At 46.8% G+C, this 12150-nt stretch overlaps 1 protein-coding gene across 1 annotated transcript; it reads right to left on the reverse strand.

Moving 5' to 3' along the window:
* Window positions 1-718: 718 nt before the first annotated feature.
* LOC133485286 (uncharacterized) lies at window positions 719-11705 on the reverse strand. The gene is made up of 2 exons (XM_061788750.1): window positions 11224-11705; window positions 719-1651 (listed from the first exon to the last, which is right to left on the reverse strand). Exons 1-2 carry the CDS (start codon window positions 11702-11704, stop codon window positions 786-788), a joined length of 1347 nt encoding a protein of 448 aa, XP_061644734.1. The 5' UTR covers window position 11705; the 3' UTR covers window positions 719-785.
* Window positions 11706-12150: the final 445 nt, after the last annotated feature.

The following is a 12150-nucleotide window of genomic DNA, read 5'->3' on the forward strand; positions in this document are numbered from 1 at the left end:
AACTTTGGGGGTGTGTATTATACATGGGTGCGCATTATACATGAGAAATTACAGTAGATACAAAGTAGGCTGTTTTAATTGACACTGTCAGAAATGTTTATTACTGTAGCTTACAGTGGTGTGTTTTACTGCAACACATTATATTGTAATATAGTGCAATATTTTCATTTGTGATTCCATATAACCATTCATATTTATTGAATAGAACCAGTATTATATATATATATATATTTATTTATTTATTTTAACACAATTTCCTTAGGCTTTGTTTTTTAACTGCATGGTGGACTGCATTAAATGCTCTTACCCACCCTTGTTCCCTAATTTTATTTCAGGAACATCTTTAGCACTGAAAAAAAAGGTACAAACTGTTACACTGGAGTGCTATAATGAGCCTTAAGGGCCAAATAAGTATAGATTCCTCTGTGAAGAGCATAAATTGACCATATTTCACTTTACTACACTGTAATGTGTGTAGTCAACAAGATGATACATCCCTCCATTTTCTAATCAGTAATATAATCAGTGTTTTTCTTTTCATCATTAAAATATTTATTACTGCACTACACTGTGGGCTGGGTCTAATATTTTGACCCTTTGTGTAGCTAAAAAAAGGTCACTGATGCATTGCACCAACTCTCTGGCAGTGTCAATCAGAACTGAGCATTATTATCTTAAATCACAAGATTTTCCAGGCCTGTGAGTGATACAGGTCACATGTTGTTTTCAACCTGTAACACAGGTGCAGCATAAACTGTATGGACTTCCGCATCTGGAAAGTAGCCTCAATTGGAGCTCCCCATAAAGCGGAGCATGGCCAAAGCTTTGACCACAATCGAGAAGATGTTACCCCGCTTAGGTGGATCTTTGAGGGCGCTGATGTGAATCTTAAGGTGCCGGAAGACTGCGTCGTCAAACAGGGGGTCATCGGCCATTACGGCCTCCACCAGTCTGTGCGGGGTGCCGAACTCCACCATGAGGTCTTTCACCACCGGTGTGACGACCTGGTCCATGTTGGCCAAGGTCCGGATGTCCTCGATGTGCCGGGGGCTAATCTCCTCCAAGGCCCGGTACAGGAGCCGCTCGATGACCAGGACGAGGGCGTCGATGCGCACGCCCGTCTTGCGCTTGCGCTGCAGTCTCTGGTCCAGCTGCGTGACCAACGTGTAGACCAGCAGGCGGGTCAGCTTCTCCTGTAGTGCTGGGATGGTGTCAGATTCCTGCTCAGATGTCACCTCCTCAGTGGTGGTGCGCACGTCAGGCGTGGTGCCGGTGCGCAACTCCGGTGTGGTGCCGGTGCGCAAGTCCGGCATGGTGGTGCGCACTTCTGGCATGCGGGTAAGGAGCTCCGGGGTGGTGGTGCGCAGCGTTGAAGCAGAAGCTTCCGAGGACTGCTCCAAGTCAAGTTTGGGGACCACCTGCTCCTCGCTGGGAAGTTCCTCACTGGTGGTGGTCTTCGGGCTCATGGCTTTCTCCACCAGCTGGTTGATGTCCGTGAGCGCACCAGACACCTCGTCCGCGTATGTCTCCTCATTGGCGGGCTCCATCTCCAGCCAGAGGAAGAGCTGCTGCAGGAACCTCCACACTGCATCCTCAGTCATGGCGTACAGCACATCCGGGGAGAAGATCTGACCATCCCAGTGAATCTTACCTAGCGTTGCAAAGGAGTGAAACATTTCCAGTAAATTTCCATAGAAATTCAACACGGGGAATTTTGGAAATACTGTATTCTAAACTGGAAACTTTCCATGGGAATTAACTGGGAATTGAGGGTAATTTAATGCAGTCATTGCCAACCAGTGTTCTGTGACAAAGTGTGCCCTGAAATGATCCAATTTCATTTAATTGTTCCAAAATTCATTTACCACGATGTGCAATGTATCTTTGAATTTTGGAAGATGTCGCAGTACCCGGAAAAAGTCCTGCAAAACTCCACACAGGATCACAAAGAGCTAAGATTCAAACCCTGAACCTCCGAACTAGGAGTCAGGCTTGCTCACCACTAAAAACCAACCCAATTTTCTACTAGCTCCAATTATATTCCATTGCTAAGGGCTTGGAAAACCTGCTAAAATACTGTAGTATCAAAATGAGTTTAAATGTTTGTCACAGTTACAAGTCCCATCATCAAACAAATTTAAATATAAACACAAAATGCAGTTTTTAAATGTTTTTTTGAGGGAGAAAAAAACATCCAAACCTTCATGGCCCTGTGTGAAAAAGTGATTTCCCCCAAAACCTAATTGATTGGGCCTGATGGTTTGGGGGGAAATGAAAAAAATATTCAAGCGTCAACCGATTTGGAACAGCAACACCTGCAATCAAGTGTTTGCGATGACCTGCAATGAATTTCTTGCAGCGCTCTGGCATAATTTTGGCCCACTCATCGATGCAGAATTGTTGTAATTCAGCCACATTGGAGAGTTTTTAACCATGAACCAACTTGTTAAGGTTATGCCACAGCATCTCAATTGAATTCAGGTCAGAACTTTGACTAGGCCACTCCAAAGTCTTAATTTTGTTTTTCTTCAGCCATTCAGCGCTGGACTTGCTGGTGTTTTGGACCATTGTCCTGCTGCAGAATTGCAGTTCATTTCAGCTTGATGTCACGAACAGATGGCCCGACGTTCTCCTTTAGGATTTTTTGGTAGACAGCAGAATTCATGTTTCCATTTATCACAGCAAGTCTCCTAGGCCCTGAAGCAGCAAAACCGCCCCAGACCATCACACTACCACCACCATTTTGACTTGTTTTTTTTTTTCTCAAATGCTATGACATTTACAGCAGATGTAATGGGACACACACCTTCCAAAAAGTTAAACTTTAGTCTTGTCAGACCAGAGTATTTTCCCAAAGGTCTTGGGGATCATCAAGATGTCCTCTGGCAAAATCGAGACGGACCTTAATGTCCTTTTTGCTCAGCAGTGGTTTCTGTCTTGAAACTCTGCAATGCAGGCATTTTTTTTCCCAGTCTCTTTGTTATGGTGGGGTCATGAACACTGAACTTAACTGAGGCAAGTGTGGCCTGAAGTTCTGCAGTTCTTTGGATATTATTGTGGGGTCTTTTGTGACCTCTTGCATGAGTCGTCGCTGCACTCTGGGGGTAATTTTGGTCGGCCAGCCATTCCTGGGAAGGTTCACCCCTGTTCTATGTTTTTGCCATTTGTGGATAATGGCTCTCACTGTGGTTTGCTGGAGTCCTAAAGCTTTACAAATGGCTGATCATTTTTTTGGTCTACTTCACTTTGTCAGAAAGGTCCTATTTAAGTGATTTCTTAATTGAGAACAGGTGTGGCAGTATCAGGCCTGGGTGTGGCAAGAGAAATTGAACTCAGGTATGATAAACTACAATTATGTTTTAATGCGGGTGGGTGGCGGGGGGGGGGGGGGGGGGGGGCGGCAAATCACTTTTTCACACAGAGCCATGTAGGTTGGGATTTTTTTTCTTCCTTAATAATAAAAACCTTCCTTTAAAAACTACATTTTGTGTTTACTTGTGTTGTCTTTGATATTTAAATTTGTTTGATGATGGGACTTGTAACTGTGATAAACTTGCAAAAAAATAAGAAATCAGGGTCAAACACTTTTTCACGCCACTTTATCTATGCCAGCGACATGGCAACAGGCTGAGCAATTAAATGTTCTTCCACTTGATGGCAGAAAATACACCATAAATCTGTGTATCTACTTTTTGTGATTTTTATTTTTTTTATGTGCGGTGAGACGTTCTCATATGTAAATTGTGTGCCCTTGCACAATCAAGGTTAACAAACACTGGAAAGGTATTATTCAAGCATAAATATAAGCACCGGCTGTTAAGACACAACAGATTTATTTTGTTTTTTGGTTGGGGGGACCTTGTTATTCACTGAAACACTTGCCTATTCACTGTTTTTGTGCTCAGGTCAAAGCAAAAGCAGTATTGCTTTGTTTCATTCAGACATAAGTAGTACTTTGCTGCCAAAACCAAGATGGCGCCTACCAATGTGGTCGCCTCGGTAACACGCTCTCTAGTACTGTTTTTGTTTTTGTGTTTTTCGTCCGTCTTTGGAGACCTTACACGACTCACTTACACAAGGGGAGACCTGCTAACCATCAAAGAGGCTACTCCTGACTTTCTGTCACCAACTTTCGCAAATCCGCTCAGTTTTTTCCCCGAGTTACTCACCGGAGCGGCGTCCACGGTTTTCGGCGCATGGAGACGGAAGCGCCGCCACAGAGGGAAACGGGCCGGCATTCAGGTGAAACTCCGCAAGAGAGGACACAGATTGGCGTTCCCATCGATCCACCTCGCGAATGTACGCTCCCTACCTAACAAAATGGACGAGCTTCATCTTCTGTTAAAGACCAGTAAAGACTTCGGACGTTCCGTGGCCATGTGCTTCACGGAGACCTGGCTTTGCGACGCTGTACCCGATGGCGCAGTCATCCTTCCCGGCTTCCACATTCATCGAGCGGACCGCGACATGGAATCATCGGGGAAAACAAAGGGCGGCGGAATATGCCTCTATATCAACGAAAAATGGTGTATGGACGACACGGAGCTCAGCACACACTGCAGCCCGCATTTGGAGTTGCTATTTTTAAACTGTAAACCATTCTACTCGCCACGTGAGTTCGCATCGTTCATACTACATACCGCCTCAAGCTAACACGAACACCGCACTGCTAACGCTCGCCGAACAAGTCAACGAAATTGAAAAAAAACACCCCTCATTATTCTCGGGGACTTTAACAAAAGCTAAACTCAACCACGAACTCCCTAAATACAAGCAGCACATCGACTGTCCTACCAGGGAAAATAATACTTTAGACAACTGCTACACTACGGTAAAAAACGCATACCGTGCTATACCTCGTGCAGCCCTGGGCTCGTCTGATCACTGCTTAATTCACTTAATACCGACGTACAGGCAAGAACTTAAATGCGCGAAGCCTACAGTGAAAACAGTGAAAAAGTGGACCAATGAAGCAAAGATGGAACTTCAAAGCTGTTTAGACTGCACAGACTGGAGTGTCTTTGAAAATTCAGCTGGCAGCCTGGATGAATATACGGACACTGTCACATCCTATATCAGTTTCTGTGAAGAGGTTTGTGTACCAACAAAATCATTTCGCACATTCAACAACAACAAGCCGTGGTTCACTGCTAAACTTAAGCAGCTTCGCCAAGCTGAGGACGCATATCAGAGCGGGGACAGGGCCCTGTATAATCGAGCTAGAAACCAGCTGACTAAAGAAATTAACATTGCAAAGAGGATCTATGCAGCAAAGTTGGAAAATCAGTTTAGCGCAAACGACTCTAAATCAGTCTGGCATGCATTCCAATCGCTGACTAATTACAAGCGACGATCCCCCCACGCTGAGAACAATAGCACACTAGCCAACGACTTGAATACCTTCTACTGCAGATTTCAAAAGGACAGTTTCACACCACACACCCACCCGGCCTCACCCGCGACCACAATCACACCTCTGACTTCTGCGTTAACCATCCATGAACAGGATGGTTAACGCATTCAAACAACAAAAGATTAACAAAGCGGCAGACCCGGACCATGTGTCCCCATCCTGCCTCAAAGTCTGTGCGGACCAGCTCGCTCCAGTCTTCACTCAGATCTTCAATAGATCTCTGGAAATGTGCGAAGTTCCATCCTGTTTCAAACGCTCCACCATCATTCCAGTCCCCAAGAAACCTGCAATCTCGGGTCTGAATGACTACAGGCCTGACGCTTTGACATCTGTGGTCATGAAGTCCTTTGAACGTCTCGTGCTGGACCACCTTAAGAGTGTCACAGGTCCCCTGCTGGACCCCCTGCAGTTTGCCTACCAAGCGAACAGGTCTGCGGATGATGCAGTCAACATGGGAATGCACTTCATCCGAGAACACCTCGACAGTGCAGGGACCTACGCGAGGATCCTGTTCGTGGACTTCAGCTCAGCGTTCAACACCATCATCCCTGAACTCCTTTCATCCAAGCTTCTCCAGCTCAGCGTCTCACCTGCCATCTGCCAGTGGATTTACAGCTTTCTGACGGGCAGGACACAGCAGGTCAGGCTGGGGGAGGCCACCTCATCCACACGCAGCATCAGCACTGGGGCGCCCCAAGGTTGTGTCATCTCTCCGCTGCTCTTCTCTCTCTACACGAACGACTGCACCTCAGCGAACCCGACTGTCAAACTCCTGAAGTTTGCAGATGACACCACTGTCATCGGCCTCATCAAGGACGGTGACGAGTCTGCATATCGACAGGAAGCGGAGCGGCTGGAGCTGTGGTGCGGCCGACACAACCTGGAGCTGAACACGCTCAAGACTGTAGAGATGATCGTGGACTTCAGGAGGCATCCTTCGCCACAGCTGCCCCTCACGTTGTCCAGCTGCCTTGTGTCAACCGTCGAGACCTTCAAGTTCCTGGGAATTACAATCTCTCAGGACCTGAAGTGGGCGACCAACATCAACTCAAAAAGGCCCAGCAGATGATGTACTTCCTGCGGCTTCTGAGAAAGCACAGCCTGCCACCGGAGCTGCTGAGACAGTTCTACACAGCGGTCATCGAATCAGTCCTGTGTTCTTCCATCACAGTCTGGTTTGGTGCTGCTACAAAAAAGGACAAACTCCGACTGCAACGGACAATCAAAACTGCTGAAAGGATTGTCGGTACCCCCCTACCAACCCTTGATGACTTGCACGCTGCCAGAACTAAGACAAGGGCGTGCAAAATCCTCTCGGACCCTCCGCACCCCGGTCACCGGCTCTTCCAGCTCCTTCCCTCAGGTAGGCGCTACCGATCAATGCAAACTAGAACTAGTAGACATTCCAACAGCTTCTTCCCTCTTGCAATCAACTTCTTAAACAGCTAACCTATAATTCCACCACAACAAGCTGGCAATTTTTTGACTTGAGTTCGTTGTCACATTTCTGTGGGGCCAATTATGCATTACTCGTGCACTCACTGTAGTTGTCTCGCCATGCTGCACTATTTGCATATACTGGCCACTCATACCAGAGTAGCATCTGCTCCATTTGCACACTGATTGAGGAGTATCTGTAACATTTGCACAACCAACATTGTCCCAGATTATCGCACTACTCGTCACTTTAAACCGCATACACTCCTTGAAGTCTCAGCGCCCTTTGCACAATGGTCATTGCACCGGACTATTGCAATATTAGTCATTCGAACTGCTCTAAGTGCTAGAGGACTCTGCATCTTTTTGCACAATTGTTTATTGTCAGGCGGCACGGTGGGCGACTGGTTAGAGCGTCAGCCTCACAGTTCTGAGGACCCGGGTTCAATCCCCGGCCCCGCCTGTGTGGAGTTTGCATGTTCTCCCCGTGCCTGCGTGGGTTTTCTCCGGGCACTGCGGTTTCCTCCCACATCCCAAAAACATGCATGAATTGGAGACTCTAAATTGCCCGTAGGCATGACTGTGAGGGCGAATGGTTGTTTGTTCCTATGTGCCCTGCGATTGGCTGGCAACCAGTTCAGGGTGTACCCCGCCTCCTGCCCGATGACAGCTGGGATAGGCTCCAGCACGCCCGCGACCCTAGTGAGGAGAAGCGGCTAAGAAAATGGATGGATGGATGGATGTTTATTGTCAATGTCTTTATGTCTCCAAAGTGTTCTGTAAATTGACTGTCTGTTGTACTAGAGCGGCTCCAACTACCGGAGACAAATTCCTTGTGTGTTTTGGACATACTTGGCAAATAAAGATGATTCTGATTCTGATTATTCTTATTCTGATTCTGATTTTGTGGTAACTAGAGGCAATTAACCTATAAGTAGGGAGGTCAGATGACAAAGATGTTATGGGGTGAGTTAAAATTAATATTTGCATTGTTTATATGTTACATGATACATGCACATAACTTCCAGTAAGTTTTCAAGCATAGTTTAGCTAAAAATTTGGTTTTTATGACGCATATTGAGCCCTCCCGAACATACCCGAAGCTCAAGACACCGGGGTGTGGTTACTCTTTCCATCACAAGGGCTACCAGAAGTGAAGTTGCAATTGACAAAAACAGCGCACTACACACTATACTCAATGGCGAGCAAAGTGTTGGAATATGAGGAGGAGGATTTCGATGTACAAGCACCCAACTGAACTTGGCATTGTCAAAGCGTACATGTTAAAGCCGATCAGGAGGTCGTAACCTGACAGTGACGAGGACTTGAAATATGGCTTGAAATAAAGGCACCCCAGGGTGCCTTTATTTTTTAGCACGACAGTGACACGGAACAAGCTTTTACATAGTAAATAATAATAGAGTTGTAGGTATATACATGGAAACATCACCTTTTGTCTGCGCCGCTTTGCCGTGGCACCATGGTGGCTGCAAGATTTAGTTTGCTGGTGGTTGAGGTCCCGATGGCCGTAGGAAAAATAGTTGGCACCGCAGCTGATTTTAACCTCTACCTCTGTATCCAATGCTATCTTCTAAGTCTTTCTCAAAACACGCCAGTTCGAAGTGATCAGCACAGTTTGGAATGCTTGCTAGGCACCCACAGTTGACCACGTTTCTTCCCCTGTCGATTGACTTTCCCTATCCACTTGTCACGTATTCCTTTTTCACTTGGAAAGCCAAACAAAAACTCTTGCCACTGCCTGAACCATTTGTACAACCAAATGCCACACAATAAACCATTGTGACATTGTTAAATCATACGACAAATACACAAGGACGGGAACAACAGCATGGAACAATAGCACACGACGCCGAATGACCAGGCTGTTTGGGTTGTGTTACGTCACAGCGCCGGAATGAGACGAAGATCGGAAGACGCTTGATGCAAAAAGCAGAAGGCGCATTCTGCATCAGATTTATCGATTTAACTGCTGTATATCTGCAATATAATCACTTCGAAATGACACAGGGTAAAGGGGTTCTTGAGTTATGAAGAAATTTTAAATCTGTCCTCTGACCTTTAATTATTGTTAATCATCGGAATAGAGAACCCTGCCACCTAAGTACTGTTTAAGCTTTACATGATCAGGATTTTTGGGGCCGATCAGGGAGTTTAAAAAAACGATAACCGATCACCGATCCGATCTCAAGATGGAGCAATGTCTCTATTTAAATGACCTGTCCATTGACTTAATTGCTCCAAAATGTATATTTACAATAAATATATCTTTGTTCATCTATTTATGCCAGTGAGGCACAGTGACAGACTGAACAAATAAATCCTATTCTATTAGATGGCAGGAAGTACATACAATAATTAATGTATCCACTTTTTGTGACATTTTTGTTTGTTGGTGTGCCGTGAGATTTTTCAATTGTAAAATGTGTGCCGTGGCTCCATAAAGGTTTGAAATCACTACTCTCGTCAGGTCATGTATTCTAATCAATCAGGTCGAACCAACATTACAACATGACAGAAATAATGGGTGCTAACTTACTGTAATTAAATTACTTTATTGTAATTACATTACTTAACACACACCGGAACTTTAGAGCATGATTCGACAAAACGCTGGTACAACCGCTAGCACTAGCTTGCTAGGCTACATAACGTTTTGTTGCCTGCTAGCGAGCCGCATCGTATTAAAAGTACGTGAACATACCTCAAGCAATCCTTGAATTAAAGTCCTCTCCCGAGCACCGGTGACCACCAACACACGTTTTTCCCCATTTATTTCTTATAATACACACGACGCGATCGATTGTTGTTGTTGTGGCCACGGTAACGAGCGTATACAGTCGCATTTGAGTTGACAAGATAAAGCCCAGTGATCGTAAAAAATGGGATGCGGTGGTATCGGAATACAAGATTTTATTGCAGTCGTCTGACATAGTGCAATCGTGAAAGACCAAATTTGTCTTGTGGTCTGATTCAGGCATTACGTGTTGTCTGTCTCAGACGTGTTGCCTGTCTCACACCGCCGACGTTTTTTTTTTTTATAACTTTATTGGGCGTCAGATATTTACAGTACTACGTCAAAAGACATGCAACAAGGCTAAAAATAAACTAGCTTTAGGATTGATATATACCGTACACGATGGCGACGCGGAGTAAATGACATTAAAGCTGATCAGCTGATCAGCATAAAATGTTAATTATTAGCCGATACCGACCAGTCCCATAAGATCGGTGTAAACTCTGGTACTGTTCAGTTGTATTTAAAATTGCAGTAAATGAGGTACAATATTTTTAATTATCCATCCATCCATTTTCTGAGCCGCTTCTCCTCACTAGGGTCGCGGGCGTGCTGGAGCCTATCCCAGCTGTCATCGGGGAGAAGGCAGGGTACACCCTGAACTGGTTGCCAGGTCACATACAAACAAACAACCATTCACACTCACAGTCACATCTACGGGCAATTGAGAGTCTCCAATTAATGCATGTTTTTGGGATGTGGGAGGAAACCGGAGTGCCCGGAGAAAACCCACGCAGGCACAGGGAGAACATGCAAACTCCACACAGGCGGGGCCGGGGATTGAACCCAGGTCCTCAGAACTGTGAGGCTGACGCTCTAACCAGTCGTCCACCGTGCCGCCTCAGTGGCTTACAATAATATTAAATATACTTTTACCTAGATCTTCTTTTTAATGAACACTTGGGCCCACTACACTCCTGCATTTGAATGTTGATCATGATGGTGGTACTTAAGAGAGTTAAGTATTTTTGAGGTGGTTCTTGGTGTAAATTTTTGAGAACCACTCTGGTATAACTTAAACGCATCAACTCCCTTCAACACCACCAATTACTGTAATAGTGTTGCTTGTGCACTAAACCTGTGACAGGATGAGTCTTTTAGCTAATGACATTCATTCATCTTCCGTTCCGCTTCTCCTCACAAGGGTCGCGGGTGTGCTGGAGCCCATCCCAAGTATCTTCGGGCGAGAGGCGGGGTACGCCCTGAACTGGTCGCCAGCCAATCGCAGGGCACATATAAACAAACAACCATTCACACTCACATTCACACCTACGGGCAATTTAGAGTCTTCAATCAACCTAGCATGCATGTTTTTGGGATGTGGGAGGAAACCGGAGGGCCCGGAGATTTGAACCCCGGTCCTCAGAAGTGTGAGGCAGATGTGCTAACCAGTCATCCACCGTGCCCCCAACTAATAACAGGGGGGGTAAACATCTGCAAATATTGAACTGAAAACACACTTTGGGTTGTGGGTTGACTGTATTCCCATTGAGTCCCATACATTTTCCATGGAAAGAGGAAAGATCCCAAGATTTAAAATTGCTGATTCAAATCTTACCCCGTCGGCCCCAGAGGACCGTGTCCATTAAGGGTGTCTCCGGTCGGCCCGACGGCACCTCGTACACGTTGCTCTGGCAGGACATGACGTACGCGTACAACTGGGACGTGAGGCCCTCGGAGAAGCCCCCGATCTTCTCGTCGATGTACCGCTTGACTTTGGCGGCCCGGTCAGGGACATCCATTTGGCTGAACTCGTTGTATAATTTATCCACGCTCTCCTGGATGGACTCGAAGTCGAAAACCGGGTGCTGGGACTGTCGGACGCACAGCGTGCTGGTGCGGTAGGCGGGTCGCAGCTCCGGCAACCTCGGGCCGTCGCTGCCCACGACGGCCGGGCTGCTTCTGTCGTCGGTTCGGGAGCGGCGGTCCGGCGTGAGCGACACCAGGCACGCGTCCCGGTTCTTGAACGAGCTCTTGAGCGCTCCGAGCATGCGCGCAAACTGCATGCGAGCGAAGCGGAAGAAACGGAAACGCCGCATTCTCTTGCCGGCCACCCCGGACTGCCTCTCTTGGGACTTGAAGAAGTTCTTCACTTTCTTTAAAATCAGCTTCCAGTTGAGGTTGAAGCGGGTGACGGGGGCCTCGCCGCGCAAGCACGTATCCCCGGAGCCGCCGTACGAGTCCTGGGTGATGGTCTTGGTGATGTCGAGCGCCGCTAAGTGCGCGTCCTCCAACGTGACCGGGTCCACCGCCGAATCGGGCCCCTTGGTCTCCTTCGGGTTGGACCACTTGAGAAGGATCCGTCTCACGGAGTCGGTCATCTCATTCACCTTCATGTCGGAGCTCCCGCACAGCAACTGGCGCGGGGTTCGAGCCCTCGCGAACACGTGCCTAAAGTACTCCACGGCCTTGCGGAAGATGGAGGCCAGGTTGCCCACGCTGGACATGGTGCCTCGGATGAGGAGGGTGGGCTCCGAGGGCCAAT

Source organism: Phyllopteryx taeniolatus, chromosome 10 (assembly GCF_024500385.1).
Source record: "Phyllopteryx taeniolatus isolate TA_2022b chromosome 10, UOR_Ptae_1.2, whole genome shotgun sequence".
Classification (NCBI taxonomy): domain Eukaryota; kingdom Metazoa; phylum Chordata; class Actinopteri; order Syngnathiformes; family Syngnathidae; genus Phyllopteryx; species Phyllopteryx taeniolatus.

Bases quoted from the DNA above. Each gene is read 5' to 3' on its own strand.
- LOC133485286 (XM_061788750.1), bottom strand. From the start codon at position 11,704: ATGCGGCGTTTCCGTTTCTTCCGCTTCGCTCGCATGCAGTTTGCGCGC. The intron at 1,652-11,223 runs GTAAGATTTGAA...TTGCAACGCTAG, and splicing joins GGTCCTCTGGGGCCGACGGG to GTAAGATTCACTGGGATGGT.